Source organism: Arachis duranensis, chromosome 10 (assembly GCF_000817695.3).
Source record: "Arachis duranensis cultivar V14167 chromosome 10, aradu.V14167.gnm2.J7QH, whole genome shotgun sequence".
In the NCBI taxonomy this organism is placed as follows: domain Eukaryota; kingdom Viridiplantae; phylum Streptophyta; class Magnoliopsida; order Fabales; family Fabaceae; genus Arachis; species Arachis duranensis.
Genome location: NC_029781.3, coordinates 69,942,346 through 69,956,179, shown reverse-complemented (window position 1 = coordinate 69,956,179; position 13,834 = coordinate 69,942,346). Strand labels below are relative to the sequence as shown.

At 34.8% G+C, this 13,834-nt stretch overlaps 1 protein-coding gene across 1 annotated transcript; it reads right to left on the bottom strand.

Annotated features, from left to right (window-relative positions):
- Positions 1 to 3,632: 3,632 nt before the first annotated feature.
- LOC107470178 (ribosomal RNA-processing protein 17) lies at positions 3,633 to 9,574 on the bottom strand. The gene is made up of 5 exons (XM_016089564.3): positions 9,213 to 9,574; positions 7,721 to 7,871; positions 7,415 to 7,520; positions 6,554 to 6,668; positions 3,633 to 4,088 (listed from the first exon to the last, which is right to left on the bottom strand). Exons 2-5 carry the CDS (start codon positions 7,831 to 7,833, stop codon positions 3,841 to 3,843), a joined length of 582 nt encoding a protein of 193 aa, XP_015945050.1. The 5' UTR covers positions 7,834 to 7,871; positions 9,213 to 9,574; the 3' UTR covers positions 3,633 to 3,840.
- Positions 9,575 to 13,834: the final 4,260 nt, after the last annotated feature.

The following is a 13,834-nucleotide window of genomic DNA, read 5'->3' as shown; positions in this document are numbered from 1 at the left end:
CAAATGGTTATGTCCACCTTCATAGTAGTTTTATCCTCAAACTTCAATCTTCCCTCCTCAATTGCCTTTTGTATCAAGTCCCTGAAACGGACGCAATTGTTAGTGGTATGCGAAAATACCTGATGAAACTTACAAAATTTCTTATTCTTTATTTCATCAGTTGTAGGCATTTTTTTTCCTTCAGGTAAAATAAGCTGCTTATCTTTTAATAAAACCTCAAATATTTAATCTGCCTTAGAAATATCAAAAGAATAAGTCTTATTTTCAACTTTAGAATAAGAAGAAACTTTTTCTTTTCCTTTAACAGGCTTCAAAGATTTGCATACATAAGGAGGACCTCCACGTAATTCGGCAATATAAATCTCTTTCTCATCTGAATCACTACTATCGAAAAAACAATCAACATATGCAATCTTTTTTGAACCCTTTTTAAAATTTTCTTTTTCTTTATTAATTTGTTCTATCTGTCTTACTCTCTCATCTAATTGGGAAAGATCTAAAGTATGTTGATTAACAAGTTTCTTTCTAACTCCAAATTCTAGCCCATTAGTAGCCATTTTGACAACTTCAGATTCTGGAATTGGAGTAAAATATTTATTCCTCATGTTTCTAAACCGTGCCAAATAAGTGTCAATGGATTCTCCTTCTGCACGCTTGACAGAGAATAAATCTGTAAGACTAACTTTCAATTCACCTCGGAAAAATTGATCATGAAAATTTCTTTCTAACTACGCCCAAGAATGAATAGAATTTGGTCTCAAATTGTAGAACCATATAAATGCATTTTTTGTTAAAGAAGAAGGAAAGTATCTCATCTTGAGATATTCATTAGAAGCTGCTTCCCCAATTTCAACAGTATATCGAGCAATATGCTCTACTGTAGACTCATTTTCTTTTCCAGAAAATTTTGTAAGAGATTTTGGAATTTTCCAACCTCTTGGGAGCTCTGCTTGTTGGACACATTCAGGAAAAGCAGACACAAAATATGGCCTATTTAAGCAACCAATATTAAATCCCAAACGGTTTAAAACTTGTTCAACATTTCTTGCTAGATTATAATGCCCCCTAAGTTATTTTGTCTAAGTCTTTCTAACATATCATCAGCATTTTGACTATGTCTAGGCATATAAACATCATAATTAGGAATTGCTCCACCATTTTGATTGACATTATCAAATCTTAAATCCTGATTATCATTTTCTTCTAAATTTACCACAGTAGCAATCCTATTGACTTGCCTATTTAATTGTTCAATTCTAGTGTTTGTGTTTTCTAAAAGAGGATTTAAAACTGTCACCATTTGATGAGTTAACATGTTTACTAGATCATGGTGGCTTTCATCCATCTGTTGCCTAATATTTGCTAAAGATCCCACAGTTTGACTAGGTTGGTTAACAGGCATTGCTCTTGACATGTCAGGAAATATAGGTCTGGAATTTTCTACCCTAGTGACAGTGGATGTAGTAGAATTAGATGCACTGTTATTTCCTGTATTAATAGCATGTGAAAAATTTTGTTGTAATATGTGTGAACCTGACACCCCAGAAACATGTACATTTGACATGCCATATAGATTTTGATAAAGAGAATTTTGAAAAGTTGAGTAGAGAGGCATAGGCAATCCTTGTGTCACCATGGGGGGACATACCCCGGTGGCAAGCCATATGGTGGCCACCCCACAGTATTTATATGAGTTGCATTTAACCCTGTATGGGCATGACCAATGCCATCATGCCTCACTGACATCAAGGTAGGCTCTGCATTTGAAATCACAGGAGAATTTCCGAATTTATTTCCTCTAATCTCATCACTAGAAGTAGAAGAAGATGCTGCAGAAGTATTTGACATGTCAACTGACGCTGATTTCCTTGGCTCTGGATGCACGAACTTACCACTGCGCAATCACATGCAAACTCAAAAACTCCTGGTTTTCTTTTTGACAATTACAATCTATTGACAAAGTCCCACTGGACGTGCCAATTTGTTTTACTCAAATTTTTGTTCCATTGTTAACAACAAATAAATCAACAATTTTTGAGTTGTTTCACAATCTTAATTCAAGGAGCAGAAACGACTCCTTTTGAGGGTGTCTCAAAGTCTCAATTGTAGTTTCGAAAGTAAAATTAAAGATAAAAAGAAAAACATACAAGGTGCCGGAGGCAAAGTAAAATGCAGAAATTAAAACAAACAGGAAATTAAAAAGAAGATGAAAGAAGAAACATGAATGTAAAAGAGAAAAAGACATAAAAGTAAAGGAATTTTATTAATAAAAACTGGGAAAAAGCAAAGTACAAGTGTTTGAGTTCAGAGGAATTACTTAAGATTCCCAATTTTACTCTGTGATGCCAAGGGGCTGAGAGCGTTTTTGGGTTTCTAAGTGTTTTCCAAGAAGAACTGAACTAATTGCAACGTATTCCTAAAGCTGTATTTATAGACCAGCCTAATCTCAATGGGCAGTTACTCTTTGTACACCCACTGGCAGGAATTTGAATTTCTTGTAGCTGTTTTCCGCACTTCTTGCTTGATGTTAATTTCAAAATTTAAATAAATAACTAACTATCAAATGATCTAACTTAATTTAAAATAGATATAAATATTATATATAGGAATATTACCAAACAACTAATTATTTAATTTTATAATTTTCTTATGAAAATAATATTTTGTCTAACACAAGTATAAAAATTAATTACTTCTATTTGTGCAACAGACTTAACACCTAATTAAATGTAAAAGTATACACGTTAAATTATTTTAAATTTTAGATAACAAGTGTTAAAATTAATTATTAATAAAAAATTATACTTTTTCATATAAAAATAATAGCTTAAAATCTTATTATTTGATTTTTTATCTATAGATATCTTGGTCTTCTTTATTAGAGACTTTTGACAATCTAGGACTTTTGTTTATAAAGTAGCTTGATTTTATAAATCTTTCGTGCCATGCATAATCTATACTGTCAGAATAAAATGGACCGTAGTTTTAAAACATTTATATTACCGTAATGTTATTACGGATAAAAATACTAGTAAGTTAATAATTCGATGATTGTTATGGTATCTAGAAGTGTTGCTTAATTTATTAAAAAACGTTAAAATTAATATTTAATTTTAAAAATATAAAAAATAAATTTTAAATATTTAAAATTTGTTATAAAAGTAAATTAGGCAAAAAAACAAATTTTGTTGCCCACAGTATCCCTTAGCTCCCGACACTTGTTAAAGATGAGTAAATTAACCACTCAACTAATCCAAGTTGGTTAAATTAAGCAAATTTTTTTTTTTGGTTTAGAAATTAGGAAAAAATTAAACGCCAAATTATTGTCACTAGAATGATAATCTAACCCATTTAAGAATTATGAGTGGGCCTGAATAGGTTAGAATTAGAGCAGAAGCAGGATTATTGTTGGTGTTGAAATTGCTTGCCTAACCATAAGTGCAGCCTGTTGGGCTCGGCGTGTTTGTGTGATGAAAACTTTTGGACCAAGAAAGCAAGGGCAAAGAAATGATTGTCCAATTCAGCCTACAATGCCAGCCCAAAATAAAAAGTCAATCAATTGAATTGAGAGATTTACACCACTTTCGATAAGAATTGTTTTAGGAATGCAAGGTTGTAAAATGCAAACTATATAAATCAACAAAATACATAATTTCAAATTGCTAAGTTTCTCAGTGATGAGCATATTGGAGAAATTTTCATTGTAACATAAAAAAAGTAAAAATTAGATATTCTCATTGATATTTTTCTCCTGAAAAGTACATCAAAGCCATGGATCACTCGAAAAATATCCCACTTCTAAGTGGCTAAGCTACTAACTGCAATAATCTTCCGCAGACTTTACTTCTTGCCTTGTTTCTTTCCTTTGTTTTTATTCCTCTTGCTTTTTGGCTTTGAACGTGGCCTGTGCTTTGCAACTTTCTTAAATGCTTTCTTATTATTTATGGGTAGCTTGCGTTTTTCTTCAGAAAAAAGAGGATGGGACCCCGCCGCCTCCTTCCTCTCACTAAGGTAACTTTCTTCTTTTGGGTTGATCTCACTGGTTACAACTGTGACTGTCAAATCACCACTTTCGTATGTCTTCATTTCTTCAAACAGAAGATAATTTCGATTAAGGAGAGAAATTGCAAATCATAGATAGATTTTGTTTTACCTTAGTCTACTTCAGACCTAATAAAAGAACTGGATCCAAGAGAGAACTTGTTGTACAAATACATATAAAGATCATGAACAACTGACATCTAACTTTATCCCTAATATTATATCAACAAGTTAAATTATGAAAATTGAACAAAGCAACGTCGACCAAACTAGCTGTAGAAGCTATCCTGGATATAAGACAGCGTGAAGGGAGTTTGCACATGACATTATGACTTAATAAGGATGACCTGTAAGTGAGTGAATGAATGGAAGAGTCTGAAAAGGAGCTGAAATTCAAAATATTCTCATGCATTCACCACCAAACATAGTTGTCAAAACTGAACCAATATCGAACCGGTCAAACTACTGATTTATTGGTTTATTTGTTTAACCAATAAGTTACTAGTTGAACCACTAAAACCGGTTTTACGTAAATAAAAAATATAAAATAGTAAAAAAAACGTGAAGTTAAAATTTAAAATACATATATTTACAATCATTTTAATATGTAAATATTTAAAATGTTTAATATTTATTTTAATAATTGTATAAATTCTAATAAAATAAATATATAAAATTATAATAAAACAAAAATATTAGTAATAAAAATAAAAGATTCAATATTATTATTCATTAGGGGTGGCAAACGGGGAAGCCTGCCCCGCCCCGCCAAAAGCCCGCCATCTGACGGGCTGGCCGCCCCGCCCCGTCCCGTCTTGTGAGACGGTCCTAAATTCCTCTCCCGCCCTGCCTAACGGTGGGCTGACGGGTTGGCGGGTCAAGCCTGCCAAATCTTTTTTTATAAACTATTAAATATTAAACAATATATATAATTTCACAATCATTTCAATAAATTTATCATTTCTAAAGACATAAAATTATAATTTCTAAATTCACAAACATTAAAGTCTTTATAATTATAAATATGTGATAAACATAATCATAAACTAAGGTTTTTGAAACATTAATAAAACCAACATTGTCCAAAACAAAACAAACATTGTCCAAAACTTATAATTAAACATCAAGTTTATAATCAATCAAACATAAAACATAATCCAAAATATATAACTTAGAACATTTTCAATTATCATTTTCATCCTCTTGAAGATCAATAACATCATAGAAATTTGTAAAAAAAAGGGCCCTAACCAAAAAATGGCTGGCCTGCCGGGGAAGCCAGACAAAACCCACAGATTAGGCGGTGCGGGTTAGGCAGGTTTTTTAAGTTTGACGGTTTCAAATTTTCAGCCTAGCCCGCCTTTTTGGGGAGTTACTTGGCCAGCCCGACAAGTTTTGGCCTATTTGCCACCCCTAATTAGGGGTGTGCATGGCCCGGCCCGGCCCCGAACACTTTAGGGACTATTTTTGTGTGATTTCATCAGGTCTAGGACCGGGTAAGGGTCTCAAAAATAGACCCGGTCATTATTTTGGGTCAGGTCCGGGCCATGGCTCGGGTCACCCGAACTCGGCCCAGTGTCCCGGTCATCATACACAATTAATATTGTGTGTTATTAGTGATGGATGATGGCTATTCTTATGTGGAATTTAAGTATTGTAAATCTTAATATTTTGTGTTATTAATTATTATCAGACTATAAGTTAATGTTTTATGTTTAAAATGCATAAAATTTTAGACTAATGCATAATATTGTGTTATTTGTATTGATTTAAATATTTGGTGTTATTAGACAATATTAGTATTATTATAGTTATGCTTTAATTTTGGAGAAGAGTTAGTTCTTGTTATATTTTTCTAAGTGAATTTTACCATGTCAAATAATGGTTGGAGTCTTGAAAATTTGGATATATTCACATGCTAGCTTATAAGAAAGTATCAAGGTAATGTAATGTTAACGGTTTGATTTTCACCCGATTTTTACCCGGTATAATCGTTGCCCGAAAGTGCATAGGTTTCATCGGGTCTAGGGCCAGGTTCGGGTCTAATAAATAAGCCCGGTATATATTTCGGGCCGGGTCTGGGTCACATCAAACCTTATTTCACCCGGCCCAAGCACACCCCTACCCCTAATGTCCATGCATTGCTAAGGTCCAAGGTTCGACACCTTGCTGCAGCATTTTTGCAAAATAGCTGCGGTTCACCGGTCCAGAGCAAGTTTGACTGGTTTAGCTATGGTTCGCACCGGTTTTGACTGGTTCAAACGAGTTTGACCGGTTTTCTACCTTAAACGGTTAGGATATCAAACCGAACCAGATAAGGGTCCGGTTCTCCAGTTTTCTGGTTGAACCGTCCAGTCCGGTTCGGTTTTTATAACTATGCCACCAAAGATGATTTGACACGATCCTAACTCAATATGCCAAAAATAAATGACACTAACGATTCACTTAGTGCAACTAAATAAAATTTTATGGAAGTGTGTCTGCTTCATTCAATTACAGATCTGAAACATACCAGGAATAGGCTCAACTTGGTCGATATCTTCTTGGTGCTCATCGGTTTCATCGGGTTCTGCATCAGCATTTGTTGGAGGGCAACCATAAAGAACAAATTCCCTTTCCAACTTCCTCTGCATAATTATTCCAATAAAATAGATAAGAAAACATAACCTAATAGTGTCTAAACAAATATGCAAAACAACAATAGAAATGTAATTTTACGCCTGTAGTCTCAAATGTCACAAAAGGGGAATGATGAAGTGCTCACCCAAACCCTCTTTATAGCAACGAAACAAACAAAATCCAAAGCAAATAATTTCTTTCCTAATCTTCCATACAAATAATGTCATTTCCAAATTATTCCAACCCCAGAGCACATATCCACACTTGATCAAAGAGCCAAAATACTCATTAAGAAAAATAATGCTCAAGAAACAAAATACTCATTTGAAAATAATAAATTATACTCAAGAAATTGAATATTGAATATCGAATATTGTAAAAATAATGCTCAAGAAACAAAATACGCATTTAAAAAAAGAAAGATTATCAATTACATTAGTAAATGAACTTCAGGTATACAGTTTTATGTGGCCAAGTACTTCATGTTAGACAATGACAACTTTGGAGCTTATTATATTCCAAGAATTATAAATTTCAGCCCTTCTATTCCTTTCTTACTTACTCTGCTTATTTTTTGGTTTCTCTACATTCAGGATTTCCATTCCTGTAACTCTCTCTCTATCTCTAATAATATGGATATACCTATCTCATGAAATGCCAAAAGAATTCTTAAAAAAAAAATAATGTACAAACTCACATCAAAATGTAAAATAAAATTGCATGAAATAAGAAGGGAGTATATCATATGTGTGACCTTTTTGCGCTCCTCGCTGCGTTTCCTCCTTAGAACCTCCTCTTGCTGCTTCTGTGCCTCCTTTCTCCTCTTCTTCTTGCGTTTGTGAAACCCAGTCACATAGTCCCTTCACCAAAATCCTCAACATCATTAGTATCTTTATACACTTATACTTTAAATCACAATCACAAAAAGTTGCAAACTTTTTGAAGAACACACAAAAATTCCAGGAAAACACAATAATGGGGAGTCAGGTAAATCTTTTTGGGCATAAGAGAAAAAGTTGAAGGAAGCATGCATTGAGAGGGTAGGAGGAGAAGGGGGTACTTGAGATCTTTCTCGTTGAAAGAAACGGACAAAGATTTGTTCTTCAGAGCTCTCTTCTTAAGGTGGCGAACTTTGGATGCTGGTTGCGGCACCGGTTCCTCTCCCACAACCATGGTTGCTCCTTGCTGTTGTTGCAAAATCCAATGCTGGGCTGCAAGGAGAAGGAGGAAGAAGAGTAGCAGTGTTAGCTTCTGAGGGATTTCTTTTTGGGTTACAACCAAATGGGCCTAAATGTCACCCGGTCCAATTAAGCGAACCTAACGCGCCAGGAAAAATTATAGCAAAAGGTTGGTATGTTGCAAGGTTGTGAAAATCGAATCGGTTATCAAACTACTCCAGTTACTGGTTTATCGGTTCATTGGTTTAACCAATTCGACTGCGATGCAACCAGAATAACCGTTTTATAATAAAATAATAATTAAAATATAAATAAACACACTAAAACATAATTATAGTCTAATACAAACTTTAAAATATCATTCAAATTAAAAGTACTACATTAACCACATTGTTATAATATTATCCAAATACAAACTCAAAAGTCAAATAACAAAAGAAACAACCAAACATGAAACGACAACATTAAAGTTTGTCATCAATCCTCAAAATTCACAAAAACTTGCTGCAGATTTGCTTCGTTGAGATCATCTTCACCCTCATTTCTTTTAACTTAATTCATGCATTAATCAGAAACATAACATTGCCACAACTAAAACAAATACAAATCAATTGATAAACATTCATCCCTAATAACCAATTTTTTCCATTACTATTATTTTCTTCTACATACTTATGATACCTATTTATCCATCAGAACCTAAAAATTAAAAAAAAATACAAATACTAAAGTCAAATAATTCATTACATTCAATGAGAGGTTTTTCTAATTTCTTTTAGGCATCAGATCAACACCATGTGCATGGGTGTCCACATTGGCAGAATCTTATTTTACGCTAAACAGAACTTTAACTACTACCAATAATATCTTATAAATGAGCTACAAAACCCTAACTACTCCCACGCTAAACTATAGATAGAAACAATTTCAGAGGTGGAAAGGCTCAAAGCTAAATAATCAAAATTTGAGGAGAAAGTTGAAACTCACCAAGTTACCAGTCTTAGACTCTTAGTTATATGAACAAGGAGAGTAGAAAATAACGAATTAACTCTTAGGAAATTTTCAGTTGAACTTTCATCATTTTCAGTGTTGAAATAAAAAACATAAATTCAAATTTTGCAGGTAAAAAGAATTAATAATACAGCATCAGCAACAAGAGTTTCCACAGAATCAGTAACAACAATGACAGTATCAAAAACAGCAGCAAAAAATACTAGCAGTACTAGGTAAGAAATAACAACGTAATAAACAGGGGTTTAAAATGTAAGACACGAAACAAAAACAACAATGTTAACTTAAACTTTAAATAGCAGCAAGAAAAACATCGTAATAAAGAAGAAACCAGTACCAGCAAGAACAATGAATAGAAATTACCTTTCACAGCTGAGGGAGATGGAGTACAAACTCGAACAGATGAGGGAGAGGGAGCACAAACGAGGGCTGGAATTCAAACACGCAAGGGAGAAGGAGCACAGATGAGGAACACGAACTGGAAGACGAAGGCTGGGGCGAGGCGGAACAGAGGATGAACATTGACGAAAGCGCGATGGAACAGAGGCTGAACACCGGTGGAAGCGCCGCGGAACAGACGCGTTGGTACGACGCTGGAGCAGTGCGGATGGCGGCTGAGCAGGCGTGACGGCGACGGTGTCTGGACAGCTTGAAGAAGGGCGAGGAGATGGAGGCTTAGGGCTGCCTCTTTTCTGCGTTCGAAGATTGAAGATGAGAGGAGTAGTGTGAGCCGAGGTAAAATGTAGGGGGCTTTGGGCCAAAACGACGTCATATTAAGCAATTTGTCAAAAACCGGGACGGTTCTGCATATCAACCGAGCCTCTAAGTCATTGGTTTCCGGTTTGACCGGTTTGAATCATACATAAATTAAATTAAGAATAACCTACCATTTATACACATAAAAGTTGAAGATACTGACCAATCTATCCATAGAAAAAAGACATTATCAAATATACCCATCAATAATGACATATGTAAAATCTTAAATAAATAATAATTAAATGTGAACGAATATAGTTAAAAAATTTAGCAATTGAAATTTGATCATTTAAATATGATATTTGGATTCATTGAATTTTTCTGAGTCGGAAAAAATAGTTTTCCACGTAAAAATACGCACTGAAAATTTGACCGACCGTACCGGCTAAGATCTGTCTGGTACTGCAACTGAGGAAATTAATTATAAGTGAATAAGGTTAAGAAATTAGAATTTATAATTTGGGAAAATAGAAGATCTCCATTATGGAGTCTTGGCCGAAGCAGGTTTAGGATATGGGCAGCGCATATGACATGACAGACGGTCAGGAAATTCTTTTCTTAATAGAGTACCAGACTTCTCAGCTATATGACCAAAGATCAGGTCTCCGATCAAACTTCCCTTGGCTACTTTGAAACTGCACATTTCACACTAAATTCAAAGGGCTTAACGATGCCATAGTCTGTACATGCCTGACTTATCCCTTATTCAGGATTGGTTATTTTCTCATACCGAAACGAACTTAGTTTCTCTAATTCCAACCGGAGCGATGTAGGGAACTTCCACTCCTAATAACAAATACAAGCTGCACTAATCTTAAAAGTTTTGACCCAAAATTATACCAACGGACTAAAACGAGTGAACCAGGCTCAAGTGGGCCTAAGCCCACAATATAAATACCTCACTTCAGCACCAAACTCATTGTTCTTCCCCCATTTCCCTTGAGTTCCATGAAGAAGAGAGAAGAGAGGTTAGAAAACCCTTTTCACTATCACTTTGATCTTATTTCGTCCATAACTTTTGATCTGGAGTTCCGATTGACAACTCGTTTATGGTCACGCGTAGTTCTCTTTATCTTCTTCGATTCTATCTAAGCCTTGTGGTAAGAAACTTTCAGAATTTCACCCAGTTTCCTTTTTCCTTGAAATTTGCATTTTTTATTTTGGGGTTGTTGAATTATTGTGATTTTGATTGTTTAGATGTACACTAGCATGGATTATAAGTGAGTTTCACCCCAATTTCATGAACCCTAGGTTGATTATAAGTGTGAAAATAGGTTATGTTAGAGTATTGGATGATTTTGGTGCATAATTGGGGATTGATATTGCTTGTGGAGCTTTGGCAAGGCTTGGAGCTAAGGTTTGGTGGAGACTTCCAAGAAGAAGCTCAATTATTTTGGCTCCAAGAGGTACGGTTTAAGTTTCATTTAAGTACCGTATGGTGTTATGTGAATTCCTAGGTTAGGTGTCCCTAGGATTAAGCTTGAATGATATGTTTGTATGGATTGATGTGTATAGAGAATGCATGAAGGAAATTGATAATGTATTTATGAAATTGATATTGGTGTTGGATAATTATTGTGTGTTTATGAGTTGTGTTGAATTGAATGGATATTGAGCCGGAGGCCGTGAAATTTTGGCCAGAGGCTGGAAAAAGGTAAAGAAGGTAAGCAATATTTGTATTATATGATGATTAATGAGGATATTGAATGTGAATGTTGAGCCATGATGAGTTTTGGTAATAATTATGAATAAAGATAATACTTGATTGTTGGTTTATGAATAATGTTGCTTGATTATGAGTTTGTTGGAAGAAAATTGATAGAATTGGACATTGATATGTTGAGAAAGGGGTGATAATGGTATGAAAAAATTTTGGTTAGAATTTGGGTTGTTTTGGGTTAAGGAACTTTGGTTTGAAAATGAGATTTTGAAGAATGGAGGTTTTGGTGACTTTTGAAAAAAACTTATTTTTAATGAACTTCGGCAATTCATAACTTAAGGCTCAAATTTTGTATTTGAAGGAAATCTATTTCAAATTAAAGATAATTTCAAGATCTTCTGAACGGTATAAATTTTGTGGAAAATGGAATTTCATACAGGGAGTTATGCTCATCGGAAGTTCAGTGTGTAAAAATATTTTCTGCAGAATTTAACACCTTTTGCTATTTTAAAGGGGCTCGCATCCGCGGGCTCACACGCGACGCGGACGTTCGGCTCTGCCTTGACGTCCCGCGTACGCGGGAGTGTGCATGGGTACGCAAGAGTGAAATTTCAAGGCTCGCATACATGGGCGGGTGCCACGCGACGCGAGCAAACCATTCAGGCCAAGGAGACTCATGTACGTGGGACATGGTTTGCGTACGCGGGGACCTATTCTTTAGCAAATTGATTTTTATGATTTAAACATAATTTTTTAACCTCTAAATCTCTATTTTTATTCTCATATATGGTGAGCTATGGATATAAGGAAACTTAATGGTGAGCTATGGATATAAGGAAACTTAATGAATGAATATGGTAAGAGATGCCTGGTTAAGGTGTAAGTAATGTACAGGTTGGCTATGAGAAAGAGTAAAAAGGAGGACTAAGTTTAAATTATGAAATTCCTAATGGATGTAAATAAATAATGATGAATTTGAGAATGAGTGGAATATGATTAATGATGATGATGATGTTGATGGCTTGGGTGTGGGGCGATTCATTTCCCCTGCATTTCTTGTGGTTGTGTTTTGTGGGATGTGAGAAATGTGGTTGATAAACCTCTATTTTATGATTCATCTTGTACTTAAATTGAGTGTTTTTATCAAATCTTCACCCACTTATTCATATAAATCGCATGGTTTTACTATTCCTTCCTTGTTTTATGATATATGAGAAAACATGTTTTCTATGCTTTAAAAATATTAAATTTAATTATCCTTTATTACCATTTGATGCCGTGATTTGTGTGTTAAGTATTTTCAGGTTTCATAGGGCAGGAATGACTTAAAGGATGGAAAGAGAACATACAAAAATAGAAGGAAAACACAAAATGGAGTTTTTGAAGGAACTGGCAGCGACGCGAACGCGTGGATGACGTGAACGCGTGGACGATGCGAACGCGTGCTTTGCGCAAATTGGCGTCTGCACGAACGCGTGCATGACGTGAACGCGTGGCTCATACGAAACACAGATGACGCAGACGCGTGACTGACGCGACCGCGTGCAAGAGCAAAACTCCAGGTGACGCGGCCGCGTGACCCACGCAAACGCGTGACGTGCGTGATCTACAGAATTCGCAGAAGTCGGCCCCAGCGACTTCTGGACCCTTTTTGGTCCAAATCCAAGCCCAGAGAACACATATTAAAGGCCATAAATTGGGGAATCCATCCATTCATCAATATACTTCATACCACATTCATAATTCTAGGATTATATGTAGTTTTTAGAGGGAAAGGTTCTCTCCTCTCTTTGAGGATTAAAATTAGGATTAGGATTTCATCTTCTTCAGTCACAGGTTCAATGTTCCTTTTATTTATTTTCTCAATTTAGTTTATGAACTCTTTATGTTTAGATTGATTTTCTATTTAATACAATTTGAGGTATTTCAGACTTATGATTGCTTTCTTTAATTTATGTTATTGATGCTTTCGCTTTATCCAAATTATTTTTATTTGAGTAGATTTTCTTCCCTTTTGGCTTTGGTTGATTAATTGGTAACTCTTGAGTTGTCAAACTCATCGTGATTGATAATTGATGTCCTTGCTGATTGATTTAGATTCCTATAACTCTAGTCTTTCCTCAGGAGTTGACTAGGACTTTAGGTGTTAAATTAATTTATCCACTTGACTGACATTCATAGTTAGAGGTTGACTTAGTGGGAGCAATAATACAACTCTCATCACCATTGATAAGGATAATTAGGATAGGACTTCCAGTTTTCATACTTCGCCAAGAGTTTTTCTTTGCTATTGATTTAATTCCCTGCAATCTATTTTTCTCATTCAACCTTTCAAAAACCCAAAAATACTGTTTTCCATAACCAATAATAAATCATACTTCCCTGCAATTCCTTGAGAAGACGACCCGAGGTTTGAATACTTCGGTTTATAAATTTATTGGGTTTTGTTACTTGTGACAACCAAACGTTTGTACGAAAGGATTTTCTGTTGGTTTAGAAGCTATACTTACAATGCGATTATATTTTTATATTTCTTTACTGATAGAAAAATCCGTTCGTCAAAATG